Source organism: Loxodonta africana, chromosome 22 (assembly GCF_030014295.1).
Source record: "Loxodonta africana isolate mLoxAfr1 chromosome 22, mLoxAfr1.hap2, whole genome shotgun sequence".
NCBI lineage: Eukaryota > Metazoa > Chordata > Mammalia > Proboscidea > Elephantidae > Loxodonta > Loxodonta africana.
In genome coordinates this window covers 7,918,955-7,933,803 of record NC_087363.1, presented here as the reverse complement: position 1 = coordinate 7,933,803, position 14,849 = coordinate 7,918,955, and the positions used below count along the sequence as shown (strand labels likewise).

Here is a 14,849-nt window from a genome sequence, read left to right as displayed (position 1 = left end):
CCCTCATTCACAAACATGGTGTTCTGGTGCTGGGAGTTCACATTCTAGTTGGGGGAGAAAGACAAGAACCCATAAACAGAAGAGTAAAGGGAACATAACATGTTGTCATGGAAAACATAGCAATAGCTAACACTGAGCTTTTTCCGTGCCTGGCAGCTGGTTAGACACATTTAATGTTCACAGTTGTCTATGTCAGGTTGCCGTGGTCATGCCCGTTTTATAGACAGTGAACCTGAGGTGTGTGTTCAGACAGCACGTTGGCATTGGGTCCCGGGGGCAGTCAGAGAAGGCCTGTGAGAGGCAGTCATGGAACTGAGGTGACTGGTGAGGAAGAGCAGCCACTGGGGTGGGCGGGTAGGAGTGGGTCCAGGCAGAGGGAACCACACATGCAGTGGTCTCCAGTCAGAAAAGAGCACGGCTGGTTTGAAAAATAGCAAGAAGGCAAGCATGGTGCAGTGTGAGGTGTGAGAGCCCTCAGGGACGGATGGTGCTGATGCCGGTCCTGAGTGCAGTGAAGAGACTGCTGGTGCTGGTCTGAGTGCACTGAAGGTGGACAGTTCCAATGCTGGTCCTGAGTGCAGCGAGGGTGGCCAGTGCTGACACTGGTCCTGAGTGCAGTGAGGGTGGACGGTGTGACACTGGTCCTGGGTGCGGTGAGGACGGTGCTGACGCTGGTCCTGGGTGCAGTGAGGGTGGGTGGTGCTGACGCTGGTCCTGAGTGTACTGAGGGTGGACGGTGCTGACGCTGGGCCCGGGGTACAGTGAGGGTGGATGGTGCTGACGCTGGTCCTGAGTGCAGTGAGGGTGGACGGTCCTGGTGCTGGTCCTGAGTGCAGTGAGGACAGTGCCAATGCTGGTCCTGGGTGCAGTGAGGGTGGATGATGCTGACACTGGTCCTGGGTGCAATGAGGACAATGCTGACGCTGGTCCTGGGTCCGGTGAGGGTGGATGGTGCTAACATTGGTCCTCAGTGCAGTGAGGGTGGACGATGCTGACGCTGGTCCTGAGTGCAGTGATGACGGTGCTGACGCTAGTCCTGAGTGCAGGGAGGACAGTGCTGATGCTGGTCCTGAGTGCAGGGAGGGTGGACGATGCTGACGCTGGTCCTGAGTGCAGGGAGGACAGTGCTGACACTGGTCCTGAGTGCAGTGAGGACGGTGCTGACGCTAATCCTGAGTGCAGTAAGGACGGTGCTGACGCGGGTCCTGAGTGTAGTGAGGACGGTGCTGACGCTGGCCCTGAGTGCAGTGAGGACGGTGCGGACGCTGGTCCTGAGTGCAGTGATTACGGTGCTGACGCTGGTCCTGAGTGTAGTGAGGACGGTGCTGACGCTGGTCCTGAGTGCAGTGATGACGGTGCTGATGCTAATCCTGAGTGCAGTGAGGACGGTGCTGACGCTGGCCCTGAGTGCAGTGAGGACGGTGCGGACGCTGGTCCTGAGTGCAGTGAGGACGGTGCTGACGCTGGTCCTGAGTGCAGTGATGACGGTGCTGACGCTAATCCTGAGTGCAGTGAGGACGGTGCTGACGCTGGTCCTGGGTGCAGTGAGGACGGTGCTGACGCTGGTCCTGCGTGCAGTGAGGACGGTGCGGACGCTGGTCCTGAGTGCAGTGAGGACGTGCGGACGCTGGTCCTGAGTGCAGTGAGGACGGTGCGGACGCTGGTCCTGAGTGCAGTGAGGACGGTGCTGACGCTGGTCCTGAGTGCAGTGATGACGGTGCTGACGCTGGTCCTGAGTGCAGTGAGGACGGTGCTGACGCTGGTCCTGAGTGCAGTGAGGACGGTGCTGACGCTGATCCTGAGTGCAGTGAGGCTGTACAGTGCTGACGCTGATCCTGAGTGCAGTGAGGACGGTGCGGACCCTGGTCCTGAGTGCAGTGAGGACGGTGCTGACGCTGGTCCTGAGTGCAGTGAGGACGGTGCGGACGCTGGTCCTGAGTGTAGTGATGACGGTGCTGACGCTGGTCCTGAGTGCAGGAAGGACAGTGCTGACACTGGTCCTGAGTGCAGTGAGGGTGGACGATGCTGACGCTGGTCCTGAGTGCAGTGAGGACGGTGCGGACGCTGGTCCTGAGTGCAGTGAGGACGGTGCGGACGCTGGTCCTGAGTGCAGTGAGGACGGTGCGGACGCTGGTCCTGGGTGCAGTGAGGACGGTGCGGACGCTGGTCCTGGGTGCAGTGAGGACGGTGCGGACGCTGGTCCTGGGTGCAGTGAGGACGGTGCGGACGCTGGTCCTGGGCGCAGTGAGGACGGTGCGGACGCTGGTCCTGGGCGCAGTGAGGACGGTGCGGACGCTGGTCCTGGGCGCAGTGAGGACGGTGCGGACGCTGGTCCTGGGCGCAGTGAGGACGGTGCGGACGCTGGTCCTGGGCGCAGTGAGGACGGTGCGGACGCTGGTCCTGGGCGCAGTGAGGACGGTGCTGACGTTGGTCCTGGGCGCAGTGAGGACGGTGCTGACGTTGGTCCTGGGCGCAGTGAGGACGGTGCGGACGCTGGTCCTGAGCGCAGTGAGGACGGTGCGGACGCTGGTCCTGAGTGCAGTGATGACGGTGCTGACGCTGGTCCTGGGTGCAGTGAGGACGGTGCGGACGCTGGTCCTGAATGCAGTGAGGACGGTGCTGACGCTGGTCCTGAGCGCAGTGAGGACGGTGCTGACGTTGGTCCTGAGTGCAGTGAGGACGGTGCTGACGCTGGTCCTGGGTGCAGTGAGGACGGTGCTGACGCTGGTCCTGGGTGTAGTGAGGACGGTGCAGACGCTGGTCCTGGGTGTAGTGAGGACGGTGCTGACGCTGGTCCTGAGTGTAGTGATGACGGTGCTGACGCTGATCCTGAGTGCAGTGAGGCTGTACAGTGCTGATGCTGATCCTGAGTGCAGTGAGGACAGTGCTGATGCTGATCCTGAGTGCAGTGAGGCTGTACAGTGCTGACGCTGATCCTGAGTGCAGTCAGTACAGTGCTGATGCTGGTCCTGAGTGCCGTGAGCACGGTGGTGACGCTGGTCCTGAGTACACTGAGGGAGGAGGGTGCTGACAGTGGTCCTAAGTGCAGCCGGGCGCTTTTGCACGTCTTCAGGTAGAGGAGCCATGTGGCCTGATGTACTGTTTTAAGGTGAGACGGTCGTTTGTGTCCTAGTTTTCCCAAAGGGGATTTGGAAAAGGTTCCATGGCAAAAAAAAAAAAAAAAAGCCTAAGTTGGCCTCTCCTTAAGTAAGTAGTTTTCTTTCCTGAAGGACCTGTCAGCCTTTAATGAGCAGTGTCCATCGTAACTCTGAAAGTGGGGGATATCATGTATCCTGTGAAACATCTCCCAGGTTCTTCTGAACCAGGAACTGTTTGTCGGGGAGCATCTCAAGGAACCAGTGTTTGATAGAACCTCCTTTGGGAAACAGAGCCTTCCACAGCCCTCCACTGGGGCAGAGTTTAGTAGTGTCTCGTTGAATGGACTCTTTCCCAGTATATCTGCTCGTCTCCCTGCCTTGGTTTCCTAATAAAGACACAGCGGGCTGCTCAGAGACTTGTCTGCTCAGTATGGTTGTATATTCTTACATACAAGAGGTATGTCCACCAGGCAGAGGACCGAATCCAAGATCATGAATAGGACTTAGATTAGATGTGTTCACTTAGAAAGGCAGATCCAGGGCACTGTTACTCTGCCTTTCTGTTGCACATGTCCTCCTGGTTTTTACTGGTTAGATGCTCTCTTGGAGACCTTGATGAAGGGACAGTAGTCCCTGCCCAGGGGCAGGGCCAGGGGAGTGCTTTGTGGGGGTTCTGAAGGTGTCTCCACATCAAAACACCTCAAGATACATGAGATCTCAGCTTCTTGTTGAGGCAGACTACCCGCTGGGACTCGAGCTGGTTGCCTGTGGGTTCAGTCCACTTGTGTTACAAAGGGTCTTCAGAACGTTTCACCCCCGTTATCTTGGTAAGTGGCTTGTGGCCAGCAGCCCATCTAGATGAAGATAGTTCTGGTTCCCCGTGAAGTGGCTCATGTAGACAGGCTTTCCTGTTGCGCTGTGGACATTTGCAAAGCAGGATCATGAAGTTGACTCCACTGTGTGCTATCCTCAGCCAGAAGGCTTGACTGCCTTACTGTTTGCTTCTAGGAAAGAGGGAACTACTACTTTCCATTAATGTGACCTTTAGTTTTTAAAAAAGTCCATACAACAGGAGCAGACTTGTTGCTCAGTGACATGCTGGCATACAGGCCTAGGGCGGACTGGAGGTCTAGAGACCGGTGCCGGGCCAGGTGTGAGGAAAGGTTCCACACAGGAGCGATGTAGGCTGAGGCAGCCCTGAGCTGGCTGGAGGTGGCCCAGTGCTTCTCACCCAGTGAGCGCCGCTCACATGTGGCATCTTTGAGGCCCTCAAGGATGCTCTCGCTGTGGTCCCGGTGGCATCCTACTGGCTCAGCCAGAAACCTTCCCTTCCAGGAAGAGCCCTTGTTTCCCAGCATCCTGCACTATCCCTGAATATTATTAATTTGTGATTGAGTGGAGGTGGGATTCGAGTTGAGTATGAGGTAAATTGTCATCAGCATGTGGGGCCCGAATGGCAGTGAAATCAGACCAGCCATTCCTCTGAAGGAGGCCCTTTCTTACCCCCATGATTTCCATGAACTCTTGCCCCCTAATGATTTTGGAGCCTCTTTTCCTCCCCTGAAAAAAAAAAAAAAATTTTTTTTTTTTTTTTTTTAAGGAGGGGCTTGGATGATTCTCAGAGGGGCTGGTTGGCTGTCGTTTGGTAATTCAGCGTTTTGAACAGGCAGTACATTCACTTGGCTAAAACGAAGAGGCGATGTGTGAAGAGGGCTACAGAGTCCGGTCCCCCAGGCTCCTAGCGCACACCCACCCCCCACAGATGGAAATGTTTTTGTTAATTTCTTGTATACCTTTGCAGAGTTTGTTTGTGCAGACGTTAAGTCAGTATGATTATGTATTCTTACATACAAAAGGTGAGAAATTACTTAAAAGAGGTTTTATAAGAGGAACCAGTATTTGTCACCCCAAGAGATCCACGTCTTCCCCCCAGGGAAGCCTTTGCCCAGGATTTGGTTGCGCAGCCTATGCTTCGGCCCCGGCTTCCTGCGCCACCTGGTGGCCACAAGACGCCACTGCACGCAGCGAGCGGCAGGGCCTGTGCTTCCTTTAGAACTAGGGTGCTTCTCAAAGGTGCTGCCCGAGAGCTTCTGGGGGCTGGCTGAGGTGCAGAGTCTAATGAAGTTGGTCTGGGGCAGAGACACAGAACTCAGCGTTTCTAAAGCCTCTGAGAGACTAGAGCCAGGTTCTTGGGGAAATGAGAAGTTACTAATGTCTGGGCCCACCCCTCAGATCCGGTGTAGTGGGTCTGGGGTGTGGTTGAGTTGCACAAGTGATTGTAATGTGCAGCCAGGGCTGAGAAGCACCAGTTGGAGCAGGGCTGCACGCCTGAGGAGGGTCTTGAAGCAAGTGCAAGCACTTGCAGCGATTCTTTTCTTGATACCTAACTGTAGGGTCGCTATGAATCGGAATGGACTCAGTGGCAAAGGGTTTTTAATGATGGTTCTTCAGAAGCATCTGCAGAGCAGCTCAGCAGCCATTTAGGCCGACACCCTCATCGCAGAGATGAGATGGAGCTGCAGCTGGTTCACTGACCGGATCAGCCAGGGCTACCCCGTGAGGTCAGGAGCAGAGCAGCCCTGGTACCATTTTCGATGTTACCGCCTCTGTTTTCATTCTGCCACAGAAGCTTTTGAAATTTTGGTGCTGCGATATTTAAAAATCGGAGCTGGGTGGGAGGAGGGGGTTTGATTATTCGAATGGCCTCCCCACCCCCAGATAAATATCTTACCCATGTATTATTAATAGAATACGTTACCATAGCACCATGACTGAAGTCTCCTGAGAGTTTGTGGCGCCCTCCCTTGAGCGGCCATTCAGGCCACTGGTTAAGACCTCACTGTTGTTGATTTGCCGTCATTCATTCAGGAATTCTGTCAGCACTTCAGTGCTTTCTGTGTTCCAGGCTCTGTGCTGGGCACTGGGAATACTCTGTAAAGGAGTCAGACGCTAGTCACCAGTCACACAGTTACCATCCTGCGTCTACAAAGTCTAAGAACGGGCAGTGCATGACTGTGGGGAACTACACAAGTCAGCATGGTCAGGCCAGATCTCCGAGAACTCAGTGATGAGCCAGAACTGGGGCTAAGAGTATCCCAGGTGAAGGATTTACAGGGTTTTAAGTTGGGGTGTTAAGTCCCCGGGTGGTGCAAACAGTTAACTGTGCTCAGCTGCTAACTGAAAGGTTGGAGGTTTAAGCCCACCAGAGGCACCTCAGAAGAAAGACCTGGTGATCTACCTGTGAAAAACCAGTTGTTAAAAACCCTGTGGAACACGTGTCTACTCTGGCACACCTGGGCTCGCCGTGAGTTGGAGTCAGCTCGGCAGTGCCCGGCAGTGTGAAGGCGCATCCTTGGACCTTAAGGAGGACCAGCGGCTGGAGTCAGAGAGCTGGGGCTGGGAAATGGGGTGTGAAGCTGGGGCAGGGATGAGCCACACAGGCCCTATAGAGCACGAGGGTTTGGTTTTTATTCTGCACGCAGAGAAGTGGCAGGCCAGGTCCATAGCATTTCAGGGCGACCCTTGGCGTCGGAGCTGAATGGTTGTGGCAAATCTTACCTCCTGCCCTCTCTTCTTCCCAGGAAAATCCCACCAGTGCCCAGTACCACGTCACCTGTCTCCACACGCGCACCTCACCGGGCCAACGCTGTGCCGACACCCCAGTACGGGGCCAGCTCCCTTGCAGCATCTGTCTGTCCATCCCCAGTCCTGCCCTCACCCGCCTGTGTCTCCCCCACTGGCAAATCGGTCCCAGCTCACGGAACCACACTAAACGCCCAGCCGGCAGCTTCGGGAGCAGTGGATCCTGTGTGCAGCGCACAGTCCAGACATGTGTGCCCTTCATCGTCATCCCCCTCCACGCCCTCCGGCCTCTCCTCGGTCCCCTCCTCACCCATGTCCAGGAAACCTCAGAAGCTGAAAGCCAGCAAGTCTGTACGGCCCAGGGAGTCTCCTGGTAACAGCACCAACTGTCACGGCACCGGTAGCAGTAACAGTGGGGGCTCAGGAAAGAAACGCAAAAGCGGTTCCCCGCTATTAGCTCCCCCGTTCTCCTCCTGTTCCTCTTCTTCTCATTCCATGGAGTCTTTTAGGAAAAACTGCGTGGCTCATGCTGGGCCTCCCCTTCCCTCCGTGGTGACATCTTCCCACAGCATGGGCCTCAGCTGTGTGATGAGCAGAGCTAACTCGGTGAGCATCCGGCACGAGCCTTCAGGGAGGGGCCCCCCCAGTGGGAGCCCGGCAGAGTCCATCAAGAGGATGAGCGTGGTGGTCAACAGCAGCGACTCCACTCTCTCTCTGGGCCCGTTCGTCCACCAGTCCAGTGAGCTGGCGGCCAGCGCTCACAGCCGCTCCTCACACTCACACACTCCTCTAGACCAGCTCACAGGGAAGAAAAGAAAGTGCCCGTCTGGCTCAAGCAGTGTCAGCACCAATAGCAGCAAACCCACAAAGGTCTCCAAGCTGCCGGCCGTGAACAACATCCACATGAAACACGCAGGCGTCCTCCCAGGGGCACAAGGACTGACCAACAGTTCCCTCCTTCATCAGGTAGGAAGTGGACTCTGAGCCCACGGGGATGCCTGTTTCCTCTCCTTGGGGATCTCTTGCCAGCTTGGAAATCTGTGCCGTTGGGTTGGTTGGCTTGTCTGTGAACAGAGACCCAGCTTCGTGTGTCTTTAAAAAAGAGTTCATGGCCCTGTGACGGTAAAACGGGCTCCTCTCTGCCAGAATTTCTGCTGACTTTGGAAGATGTTCCTGGGTTAGGAAACATGGCAATGCATTTAGCAGAGGGGCCCGTGGACACCAACAGGCAGCGGCAGAGCCGGAATCCGCAGGGAGTTGTTCTCGGCAGCCAGCGAGCGAGGCGTTGTCCTGGGAGAATGGTGTGCGTCCTGTCCTGCGTGAGGGAAGGAAGCCAGCAGTGCTTCCTGAGAGGGGGTTCTTGAGGGGGTTCCTCAGAGGACAGCTAGGCTAAACGCAGCGTGACCTGGAAAGGGGTGGTCTAAATGTGAAAATCTGAGAGCTTTCAATACTTCTGCCCCCTGAACAGTCCAGAGGTCGTGGTTAAATCTCCCCCTGTATTTTCTCCTCCCTGGTTTCAAGGGAGACAGGAAAACAGGATTGAGCATGGGCATAAGAGCAGACCAAAATCTCAGGTCAATTAATGGATGAGACAGAACCCTGAGAAATGGCCCGTTAGTGGAGAAGGCTGAGTGGACGCTGACCCAGAGCTGGCCGGGACTCTGTCTTCACGCTGTTTCTCTGCTTTCTCAGTAGCTGTGTCTTCCAGCCTTCTTTCCTCTAACTTCCAGCTCACCTCTCCTCTTGTGATTTCATTCATCAGGATGGCTCACCTCGCTTACCAGCAGGACTGTCATCAGCATCACCCCAGAGCCCTGGTTTAAAATGTGAGGCTCTTTTTTATTTTTTCTTCCTCATATTTAGAGCTTAAATACCTGGTTAAGGTTTTTTGTTTTTTTTTTTTAAGAAAATACCAAGAAGTTTCCTGCTGTGATTTAATTTCTTTCTATTATCTCTGTGAATTAACACCTGTTGCCAAAAGTATGAGGAAAATTATCTGTGAATTTAAATAGCAACTGCTTAAAGCCTTCTGTTGGAGCTTCAGCTACTCCTGGGCTTTTCGTGTGTGTCTTTTTGATCAGAGGATCCTGGGCTTTGTAGTCATTCAGTGTAGTTTATGAGAAGCGTACAATGCAGTGCAAACAGCAAGAAGTGGTTCAACCCTCCCCCAGAACCTCCCTTCCGAGCCGCCTCCTGGTCGATTGTGAGCCCCACAGGGTTCCACTGGGTTTTAGTGTCCACGTCACACATGGCCCCGAGCACACACACTGTCTTCATCCAGACCCTGCTGCCCACGAGTAGCAGTGAGAGGGGCTGGTGGGGTGCGGTAGGGAGTAACAGCGCCTCTGGAAAATTGAGGAGCACGGGCCCCCCTACAGGCAGGGGCTGCTTCTCACCCAGACAGTATTAAAAGAGAAAGTACAGATCTGGCCTTTATGTGAGATGTGCCCAATGTTAAAGCAACGTAGTCTTGTCTTTTTCATCTGGTGTAATCCAAACACATGCCTGATGGCCAAGCTCGGCTCAGGAGCTGCCAGTTTGCCACCTCTGGTTTACACCATTGGGGGAGGAGCTGCCCCACGAAGAAAACCCAGACAGCCTAACTTTGGGTTCTGTTCCTTAAAATCAGCTTTGATGTAAGTTGGAAAAGTGCTCTTTTTTGCAGTGCAGTACTTTTTATCATACAGGCAGTCCCTGGGTTAGGAACGTCTGACGTGGGGACAGCTCGCACCTGTCCTTTCTTGCTTTGTCAATTTGCCCTCACTTGGGAATGATGGAAGCAACCCCCACTCACAACACGTACTCCGTCGCAATCACCTCACTTGCTGCCCTGCAGCCCTGAAATCACTGAAAAGGCTTCCAGTCTTCCCTGGCACTAAATAAGAACCGCGTGCACCTGTGCCGACTTAACTACAGTCTGACCTGAAGACACAGTTGGCAGCAGACCTGGCTGGTGGCCGGGGGACTGCCTGCACTGCAGAGCTGGGGTGGGCCCTTGGATCACGAGCAGAGGATGGGTGAACCCCCAAGAGTTTTGCACATTTTTATGTCTGTCATTTCTGTACGGGAAGGGATCCTGTAACTCTCACCAGAATCTCAAGGGGTCCACAGCCTCCAAGTGCATCACAGGATGCTGCTCCTACTAAACTAGGGTCCTTAGCCTGCCGCCCCTGCAGAGCTGGCTTTAAAACAGACGGCTGACTGAGCGAAACCACCTAGTCGAGGACGTGCTGGGAGACGGCACTGGGCAGACAGCTCGCAGAGCTCACGGCCTCTGTCCCCACGTGCCTGACAGCAGCCAGCCCGGGCAGAGCAGGCCGGAGTGCCCTCTCCCCTGGCCAGAGCACACCCCGGGCTAGGAGCTTTCACACCTGTGGGTGCTGGCCCGTTTGACCTTGTTCAGGCCTCAGTTGACAGCCTGGGATACCTTCAGGGACACAGTCAGTCAGTGAAACCAAAAAGCAGGCACATGGGACTTTTCCTTTAGCCAGAGACCCAGTCCTGTGTTCCCAGTAGCCAATTTTCTGAAAGTAAATCTTTTAGAATGATTGTGCCCAAGGGCAACGAAGGCTTTGAAAAGCTAAGGCAGAGTTCCATAGCTGACTGCCCCTGGCGACTTGAGTGCCGTGTGGTCTTTGGAGACTTCTCGTGTAGGCTCGGGCAGCAGAGTGTAAAGCCACCGACTTACCTTCTCCATTGTTCCCTTCCCTTTTTCTTAAAAGCCAAAGGCACATCCCTGACAGCTGAGAATAGCACGGGGAGGAATAATCTGGACACTTTTGACGACAAGTTAGACCTCCACTCAACACTCTGGACTCCATGAGGCCTTTGAGTCTGTTTTCCCAGCCTCCCGTGGGTCTCGTTTCCCTGAAGCTACGTCTGTAGCAGTGAGGACTCACAAAGGACACTGGATCAAGTTCAGCCACCGATTTGCTTTTATCAGTGTTAAAGTGGTCTGGACTGCTTGCTGCCAATCTGTGAGAAGTTTTCATTTCTGTTTATTTTTTTCACTTGCAGTATGTCAAGGAGCCGCTCTTCCAATAGATTGGCTGGGCAGAAGAATGTTTTGGCAAGAGCATTCCTGTAGCCTTGTCCCCTGACACCCTGCCAGCTTTTTTAATTTTTACACTGTCTTCTGTAGGTCACTCTCCAGTAGTTGGGCCCCTAACTGGAGACGCCCCCAGAGGGAGAGGCAGGGTGCTGCACCCAGGCAGCTCTCTGGAGGAGGGGCTTTGGCTGTGGGTTTGTAAAGCCGTGTTCCAGGAATGGGGTAGGGGCAATAGCAAGGCACTGGGAGGAAACAGCCTGTGTTTTTGCCCAGCCTTTTTGCAAGTCATTTAGAATAAGAAACTGTCAGAATTTCCCATCTTACAAACTGGTTTGAAGCCATTGTTGCCCAGAGAGCAAGTATAAACCATTTTAGAGGCTTGCTATTTATGGTACAGAAGTGATTCCGTGGGATTTTAAAAAGTATAAATATATGTGATACAAATGTGAGCTAGTTTTGATTAACAAGAAAGCCAAATTGTGGGGGGAGGGGGAGAAATAAAACCATCATGGGAGAGAAAAGTTTTCCAAGATTGTCAAAGAATGGAATTTTTTTATCCTTTCCATCCGCACGTGGAAGAGTCTGTCCGATTGGGCTGGTTGTCCTACCTAGTCGTCTGTTCTCAAAAAGTTGCCTGTTTAAAGTGAACCCATTAGGATGCAGCAGAAACTGCCCTTCACAAAGTCATTCTACACACGGTGTGTCCGGGGCTCTCTGCGTGCCCTCAGTCTCTTCTTTGGGTACTGTCCTGGAGCTAAACGTAAACCGCCGCTTGAAGCACTCACCGTAGTGTGTGTGTGTGCACACGCCTTCATCCGCTACAGGTGTTCGTCTGTTGGGACGCAGGTGGGGTGGGGAGCAGGGACGGAGAGCGGGTGGACCCACGCAGCCACCTCCTTTAGTGGGATCGGTGCCAGCCATCTTCCTAACAGGGTTTGGAGCCTTCCAGGGTGTGTTTTCTAGTCCCCCACCCCAGAGGAGAGAACTTCATACCTTCAAACATCATTGCTTGAGGCAGTGTCACTGCATTTGGGGGGCTTTTAACTGGTGAGGCTACCGCCACACCCCCCGAAACGAGAACCAGGTATCCTTGTTCAGAAGAACACACAAAGTTGCCGAAAACAGGGTAAACTCTCCAAAGCTCTGATTATCACCCTGCTCGGGGCCTGAACAGAGCCAAGCAGCGCAGCCTTTTTTTTCCAAATTCTTGGGTTACAAACTCCAGCTTCAGGGAACTTCAGGCCAACAGGACGAGTACGTGGTCACCGGCCTAATAATGTGAATTGCTACGTAATTCTTCTTATTATGTAAGAAAACCAAGAGAAAAACTTTATGCAGATACTTTAGCTATAAATTGATGTAAAATACTGATTTTTTAAAAAAGGGGGAACAGTACCTTGTTCACTTATTATGCAATCAATCAGTAAATGTTTTTAAATGGCATTATAGGCACGTGCAGTGAGGAGGAGGCTTGGATGGGCCAGTTTGATGTAGTTAGGAGAAGTGGCCTAGTTGTTCCATCCCAGTGAGAGAGCGAGAGGAGGGAAGGGGAATCAGAACACACCGAGCTAATTCCTTGGTGACAAGTGCAGTGGGGTGTGGGTAGAATTTTATTTTCAAAGCTGAGGAGACTTGATGGTTATAAATAAAGTTGCTTTTAGGGATGGAATTTACAGACAGATCATGTTGTTCTGAAAGATGTGAACAGGATTCATGACAGCAAGTCGATTCAGAATAATGTAGATACTTAGATTAGCGAGTGCTGGTCATTTGACTTTTTAGACTGAAGTTTTAATAGCCTTTCAGTTTGTCTCCCGGTAGTACACACAGCATCGCGATTAGGAATTAGCCATTTTGGATTCTGCCTGCCAGCCACAAACAGACCTATTCTAAACAGTGCTATTAAAGTTTAGACTGTTGTTCAAGTAGTTTCTTTTCTCCTACAACTACTTTTTATTATGATGAACAATTAAGACCATTTAAAACATGGGAGTACAAGTTTGTTTTTGTTTTTAAATTAAATTAACTTGCAGAAACCAAATTTGCAGTGGTTGGGTGGCTTCTAGACAGACTTTGGTATCAATTTAAAACCAAGATAGTTTTTATATTCTTTTCAATAAAGTTTCATGACAACTCCTGCAGTTTTCTTAACCTACAAAAAAGAAAAAAAAAAAGTGCTGCAATGATGAACAAAGAATTATACAAAACCTACTTTTGTATCTTTATTTTGGAATTTCTTGCTCTATTATAAATACGGAAGTCTCCCTATTTCAGAAGACATATTTTGTTAAAAATGAACTGTACATATTTAAATACGTATTTTTGCACAGGTCTTTTTTTTCTGATATCCTGTTTTGGTACAATTGAGATCATCTAGTATTTATTTATTAATTCATAAAAGTAAATACCTTTTTATAATTTGAAGTGGTTCACTGCCAAGCCAGTAGTTCCAGAACCTGCCTCCTTACAGTTGGGGGGATGCCTCTGTCCTGTGAAAGTCTCTGTCCCGTCTCAGTCCGGGGAGCAGGTTCCTTCCGGTGAAGCGGGCATTGCTTCTCCCTGGCTGCCTGATTTCCCGATAGACGGCACGTAGTAAGTGACACACTGCTTTTCTTCTGTTGGTGTTTACGTGTGAGAGTGCGCGCGCCTGCCTGTGTGTCCGTGTGTGTGCGTCCTGAGCACATCTGTATTAGTGTGTGATGTGGTTTAAAACTAACGGGAAAACTGAAAGTGCCTGACAGCTAGTTTTAAGCTCAGACAGATTCTCTTTAAAAAAAAGACTTGAATGTTCAGTTGAACTTTTGGAGTTTGCTTTTTCCACCTAAATATTGTTTCTAAAATTTTAGGGGAGGAGTTAAATCCCACCAATGCTGGTAATTTTATAAGGTATTTTAAAATTAAGATCTTTTGGTTCATAGTGATACTCAGCTGGTGATGGACTGCCCAGCGGCACCAAGGGTTACAGATCTTTTTCTTCAGCCAGCAGCTTACGTGATACGTCTGCTTCTGTTACTCATTCGTGAAATACAGAGTTTAAAATAGAATATTTAAAATGTTTTGTATTCCAAAAATACCATACAAAGAAGTACCTCTGAGAACAGTGAAAAAAAATGTAAAATTTGACAACTGTAATCTATGAAGGCAGCTGTCTTCCTGCAAGAGTTCTGTTGCCAAGGAATTCCTTAATGTCGCTCATCGCGGGGAGGGGGCGCTTTGGAAAATGATTGTTAAAAAGTTTCATTGTGTCACGGACAATAATCATTTTTACATTTTGTGCAAAACATTTTCAGATCATTTTAAATGAGCACTACATACTGTCGGTGTGAACGCAGAGCCTTGAGAGCATTTTGCTGTTGTTTTTTTTGTTTTGTTTTGTTTTGAGCTTGGGTTATAAAAGCAATCTCCTGTGTTAAAATGTGTGAATAGTTTGATAATTTGTATACATAATCAAGAGCATCTCAGCTGGACTCTGTGTTGGCTGCTGTATAGAACATGAACAAATGTCAGAGGATAGAAAATTACTTTGGATATTTAAAAGAGAAGAAATATATAGTCTATTTGTTTTGTAACAAGTTTCTGTAAATAAAATAATTTATACTATTTATAAGAAAAAGTTGTGCTTTGCTTCATGAAAAATTAGTTTGTGGAACCAACATGTTACTAAACGGGCAATAAAATGAGGACTTTTCAATAAATAAGGTTGGCTGCCTGAAGTACTTGACATGTTTTCTGCCTCGTTGTGATATCAGCTACATTCAGTGTAGTCTGACTTGTCTTCCTTTTTGGCATCAGACAAACACCCTTTTAAAGCACCTTCACTTTCATGTCCCTCCTACATAAGCAGAATACTTCTGAGGGCTTAGAATGTTTCCATTCTTGGTCAGAAAGCTTGCCTTGGATGAATTAATAACTGCAGAGTAAACAGTGAGGACTGCTGCATTCCTGCCCTGCAGGTTTGCCGAGACAACAAACCGGAGCTGATGAATTGAGAGACCATTCTTTGCATGTGTTTATATGTAAATTTGATAATATGTAGCCAGTTGGAGTTGGAGATAAATTTTTTTAACCAGAGCTGGCCTATCATCTCTTCATTGCTTTTACATACTTCCATTATTGGCAAT

At 50.9% G+C, this 14,849-nt stretch overlaps 1 protein-coding gene across 17 annotated transcripts in view; it reads left to right on the top strand.

The window, feature by feature from the left end:
• The window catches only part of ATXN7 (ataxin 7), a 193,780-nt gene that overhangs the window by 154,427 nt on the left and 24,504 nt on the right, over positions 1-14,849 (top strand). For 8 of the 17 annotated variants that reach the window (XM_064274274.1, XM_064274277.1, XM_064274276.1 and 5 more), the window contains 3 exons: positions 6,680-7,646; positions 8,443-8,506; positions 10,403-14,426. In XM_064274274.1, the coding sequence (XP_064130344.1) occupies positions 6,680-7,646; positions 8,443-8,506; positions 10,403-10,503 (1,132 nt within the window). In that variant the 3' untranslated portion in view covers positions 10,504-14,426. Of the gene's footprint in view, positions 1-6,679; positions 7,647-8,442; positions 8,507-10,402; positions 14,427-14,849 lie in introns of those variants that run through there. The other 9 variants (XR_010318961.1, XR_010318960.1, XR_002785655.2 and 6 more) reach the window with 2 other exon arrangements.